The 5,478-nt window shown below is 50.0% G+C and overlaps 2 protein-coding genes across 2 annotated transcripts; one reads left to right on the plus strand and one right to left on the minus strand.

Moving 5' to 3' along the window:
* Positions 1–2,183: 2,183 nt before the first annotated feature.
* FIESC28_11752 (uncharacterized protein) lies at positions 2,184–3,302 on the plus strand (the record flags this gene model as incomplete). Its single annotated transcript, XM_031165866.1, has 2 exons — positions 2,184–2,219; positions 2,268–3,302. The coding sequence occupies 2 exons, from the start codon at positions 2,184–2,186 to the stop codon at positions 3,300–3,302; spliced, it is 1,071 nt and encodes a 356-aa protein (XP_031010074.1).
* Positions 3,303–3,696: 394 nt separating this feature from the next.
* FIESC28_11753 (uncharacterized protein) lies at positions 3,697–4,374 on the minus strand (the record flags this gene model as incomplete). Its single annotated transcript, XM_031165867.1, has 3 exons — positions 3,697–3,903; positions 3,963–4,269; positions 4,364–4,374. 3 exons carry the CDS (start codon positions 4,372–4,374, stop codon positions 3,697–3,699), a joined length of 525 nt encoding a protein of 174 aa, XP_031010075.1.
* Positions 4,375–5,478: the final 1,104 nt, after the last annotated feature.

Genomic DNA, 5,478 nt, shown 5'->3' on the forward strand with positions numbered 1-5,478 from the left:
TGTTTTCTCGAGAGTCGCCGAGCGCATCTCAGAGCCAGGACCAGAGCCAGAGCAGGCAGCCGAGGTCCTAAACCCCATCTCTAGACTCCAGCCAGGCTTCGGTTCAATTACCAGAGCGACATTTCAGAGCCTTGAATCATAGATGCAGTTTAGACAGACGTGTGATATTCATCGCCGTCACCCCATTATCTCACACTTCATAGTCAAAAGATGGACAACATAAAATTAAAAGAAATAACCAATCATGTTCCCTCGACTCATGCATCTTCCTTATCTCGAACCAACCACCGTTTCCCTATCTCTGGCTGAGCACTAAAACAGAACAAGCAGAGGTCGTGTCGTGCCGTTCACACACACCACACGGCATCCATTAGTGCGTGCCAAGACAGAACAAGATCGTCTAGGAACTGGTAGCGCCGTCTTTTAGTCGACGCCATCGCGCAGATGTAACTCTCTCTGCCTCTGCCTTCTGTCTCACCATGCTTCGGGAGTCCCTGCGGGGACCCTGGCCTGCTCTCTGTTGTTAATGTTGCAGTTGGGCTTGCATTAAAGACGTCACTTCGTTTGGCAACCCGAACCGGTATAGGACAAGCAGCCAATAGCAGAGAGACAGCCTCCGTTAGTGGTGAAGAAGCACATGTCTGGGGAAAAAGACAGGCGACACCTCACAATTAGACATCTGGCACAGTCCTGGAGAAGGTTGTTTATGTTCCTGATGCATGGTAAGCAACGGCAATTATCATCCGTTGCTGATATCTGCACAAGAGCTCAGCCATTGGAAACTCCAATGTATGGCTGGACCACAGGCGAAACACTTCAACTCGGTCGCATTTCCAAGCAATACGGCCAGATCTGTTACTGTACGCCGTATTTCCTAGCGTGGGAGCCACATTGCTTATCTCTCGGCGTTAATACTATGATAGGTACGTACTACTAGACCAGCGGTCGAATGGATACCGACAACAGCTCAAATCAAGAGTCGAGAGATTATAAATATCAAAGCAAGCAGCGCAGTTGGTCGATTTCTTTTGTGCGGAGCTTCTATGTGGACCATAGCGAGTTCGGCGAGAGCGAGCTGCTGTAGCCTGCCTGGGGCTCTACTGTACGAGCTGCTCTCTGCAGTGAGTGCATTGGATCTTACGGGCTTGCGGAGCCGTCAATCCGAGCCTCATTCAGCCTATGAACCAGAGGCCAAATGCCCAGACTTCGAGTTCCCGATCGCCGGGCTACCGCCCCCAAAGAAATAACAGCAAGAAAAAGACCTCAATTCCTAGTCAACGGAGTGACACCGACGGTCTTTGCGGCCAAATCCCGGAGTTGCTTTCTTCCTCTATGTTTGCCTTACATAGTCATTCCGACTTCTCCCGACAGCCATCCAACTCCAAAGTGCTCATGCTGTAGCTCCTCTGCTGTCCGTACCTAACAAGGTATGAATTAGTTAGCTTACTGACCCGGCATCATTCTTTGCATGAAGCAGGACAAGGGTTCTAGCGCAAAAAACGCAAGCAACGCTGCAGGAGTTTGTCGAGATGCCATCCATGTAAAGCCAGGCACACCAAACATCGGTGATTCAGTTACCTCACAAAATGAATAAACCATCAAACTGTCCTGTGAGTTCTTTGGCGATCGGATGATAAAAGGCAGAATGCGAATGGACGTCGTACATACAGCAAGCTTGGCTTGGCTTCAGCAGGCGGTGAGTTGCAGTATAACTCTAGATCGACAGAGTCGCAGTTGTTCTTTGGGGGTTTCATTTCCCAAAGACATTACGGATAAGTTACATGAGTCTAGAACCAAAGGATATTTGCTATAAACCACTCATCCCAAGCCGACATAGCCGCTGAGAAATATTATGTTGAAGGCACGACAGTCTGACCGATTCACATTTCTGACCACCCTCCTTGTAGCTAGTATCTCATCAATCCATCCAAATAACTGCCGAATTCCCGTTCAAGTGAATGTCATTGAAGCTCTTTTAACGTTGCATTGTTTTGACAGCGGGTTTCCACCCATGGCGGCTACTAAGCGCGTCGTCGCGTCTATGGCGTGAGCTGCCCCGCCATTATTGATAGGTACCGTACCTAACTTTAGGTTGGCCTGGAAATCCAATGCAGATACAACTTCACGAATAGCACACAGCTGCAACCAAACCTTGACGCGAGCGCGTCCTGCAATCACCTTTCATGTTCACCACACTACCGGACTTTACACCGCGAGATGTAAGACTTTTCTAAATTGAACCAATCTCACATGCTGACAATTGCTAGTCGCATTCTCTATGGTACAGATCTTCTCGCAATCCCTATATCCCACCAGGGCCTCTCGACGACTTCAATGAAGGATCGCATAATCAACAACATGGCGCAAATCAGGCGCGGCAACGCACCAAAATCATCGAGCGATCAGCTCTCGCCCGACTTGCTGCAGACGAGCAGTATATGAACCGGAGAAGATTAAATGTTCAGAATTACGGAAGCGGCTGGCTGAAGCCCCCAGGTGTCCCCAAGACACTACATCAGATGCGCGAAGAGAAGCGCGAGCAGGAAGAGCATCAAGAAGCAATGCGTCGAGAACAGTTGGCACAGGAGCTAGCTGAGGCCGAAGCTGAAGGTGCCCCTGGTGATGGAACGATGGATGATGTACAGCTTGACGGAGCTCAAGACCTAGACGATGAGATCCCGGATGCTGATGAGGGCTATGGCTTTGGCGACGATGACGACGATGAAGAGGAAGAGGACGAAGAGGAGGATGGAGAGGAAGAGGAAGATGGCGAGGAGACGGACGACGATGAAGCCGTAAGAGCTGAGCGCCAGAACGATCTTATGGCTGCACGCATGAGAATGGGCGACGACGCTTTCCGCGAAGCACTTGTCCGGGGCGAACCAGATGCCAACGACATGTACGGCGACACGGAAGAGTACGAAGAGGAAGAGACCAATGGCCAACTTCTTGACGAAGACGACTTTGCTCAGGAAGACGACCTTGGCATGGATATGGATGCGGATCTTGACGAGGAGATTCCCGAGGCAGAGAGTCAAGGCTACGAGCACACTGACTCTGAAGCCGAAATCTCAAGCAGCGAACAGCAATCCAGCAGCGAGGATGAGGAAGAGGCAGACGATTTTGACACCAGCTTCCAACCTCGCTCTACGACTCTCCCACCGCCACTTTCACCTACATTCCACGGCGGCCGTTCGACCATGTCACATCCTCGCGCCAGCATGGATCTGAGCAACCTTCTCTCACAAGACGGCAGCAGCTTCATGCATAGCAGTCCTGCCGGGCGCCGTGCCCGTCAATAATACAATTACGACTAATGCGACACGACCACAATCAGATAGATAGGAATAGTTTAGGCAGCATTGTTATATACCCATTCATTGTTCATTACCAAAGACATATTTGAAGAATTTGAGCGCTCTCTGCTTTGCCGCAGTGTGCTTGCCACAGGCTTGCCCAGAAGTGATTACAATGTTTGTAAAGGAGCAACTTTGGTCGTTGCATGATGTGATGCTTCTCCTGTACCTGCCCAATATCCCGGATCATCATGCAGTACTTGTAAATGTCAAAACGCCCAGCCAAACGCCAATTCGGAATGCAAATCGTACAGCTTTTTTCCTACTTTCTTTTTTCGCAGCCAAACGGTAGTTCGTCAAAGCCATCGAGTATCGAGAATCGTGACTAGGTCGTGCGTGATCAAAATAGCCATACGTAGATAAAGAGCATGATGACGGCGGCAAAGAAGATCAGCCAGACCTTCCATCCCACTCCAGTGCGCTGAGCCATAACAAGCATGCGGTTCATGGTGCCCCTGAGACGCAGGCGTGTCGAGTCGAAAGTATCGTTCATCTTCTCCGCCAGCGCCGAAGACTCGCGGATCTCGTCTCCGATAGCGACAGTCATCTAAACACAAACTGTCAGTCTCCCAGCCATGTCGTAACTTGAATATAGGGGAAACTCACATCCTTGAGCACCTTGACCTTGCCCAGAATACCCTCTACCTGCGCATCGTTCTGGCTCTCCAGCTCGTTAAGCACCGCATCGCTGTACTGACCCCTCCTGTTCGGCGTCGCGGAGCGAAACGAAGCAGGCCTCGAGGCATCGTAACCACTCTGTCCTAGGGGAGAGGGCGAGGGGGCGCCGTATCCGCCATAGCCATATCCTCGACTTGGGCTTGCGCTGACGGGTCGTCGTGAGGCTGCGTCGCCAGTGTATCCTTCGAAGAGAGCGCTGCGCGAATCACGCTGGTGAAGCGACGAAGCGCCGAATCTAACAATGCGCAGTCAGTTAATTGTCCTCTAAATTCGACCATCATGAGGTTGTAGTCATGCAGGTTTGCCACATGTACTTGAGGATGTCGTACCGTTGCGCCATGGCTATTCAGTCGATACCAAGCAGCTGGCAAAGCAAAGCCAAGAGGCGGATTGTGAATTTAGGGGATGAAGTTTCAAAGAATTATCGAGGGGTTCGCGAATCTTGGGTTCTGCCCCCTACGATACCCTGGCTGTTTTTCTTAGGTGTTCTCTCGGCCGATCCGATGACAGCGGTCTGACTCTGGCTCATTGGGGGAGTACGGAAGATACGTACCGAGGGGCTGTCCAATCCCGTGTCATGGGTTGTTTTCTTCCTAGGAGTCTGGATTTGAGGACAGATTATTTATTGATCTGACATGTTGTTGAACTACTAAAGTATCGAGTTCACTTAAGCTACGAAGCTTGTATTATTACTTTGAGTAATTGGCATGTGTAAGCTACAAAAGTGAGCATGCTGCACGCTTAACACTTGGGAGCTTAAGCGTAGCTACGACATCCACTGTACTAAAGCTAGTGAGAAACATCGCAAACTCCTCACTTTAACACCGAGTTTTTGACTGTATTAATGTCATTTCTTATTGCTCTAATTGCATGTGACTGTAGGTGTACAGTATATATGCAAAGCATATAAATGCTAAAGGCGGCCGATGCTATCCACGACTCCATGCCGCCTAGACCCCCGAGTATATATCTGGGGGTCATGGGTAAACAGGTATAATCAACCACGCCCTATCCCTTTTGTTTATTGTTCAGTCCCAAAATCATAACATCGTGCCCATATCCGCCCTGTAAAGATTCGTTCGTCAGAGGAAAAGTCGTGACGTGCATCTAATCGGACATCTTGGTGTCCTTGTCCTCGGCGGGCTGGAAGTCCTCGTCGTCTTCCTCATCCTCGTCCTCGGCAGGGTGTTGCTCAGCGGCCTTGGCGAAGTCGATCTGGGCACCTCGGGTTCGGCGACCCTCAACAATATTGTTGAGATCGATCTCTTCCATGCCATCCTCATCTACACGCGCTGGTTAGCTTAATTCACGGTTCTCAGTGATGCAGATGGGCGCAATTACCAGCTTCGGCGACCTGTTGAAGTCATGTTAGCATTGATTCTAAAAGTAAATAACAGAAGGTTAATAGAACATACCTCTTCCTCTTCATCGCTGTCGTCATCAT

This window comes from Fusarium coffeatum, assembly GCF_003316985.1.
Source record: "Fusarium coffeatum strain FIESC_28 chromosome Unknown BRIP53273_contig_491, whole genome shotgun sequence".
Taxonomy (NCBI): Eukaryota; Fungi; Ascomycota; class Sordariomycetes; order Hypocreales; family Nectriaceae; genus Fusarium; species Fusarium coffeatum.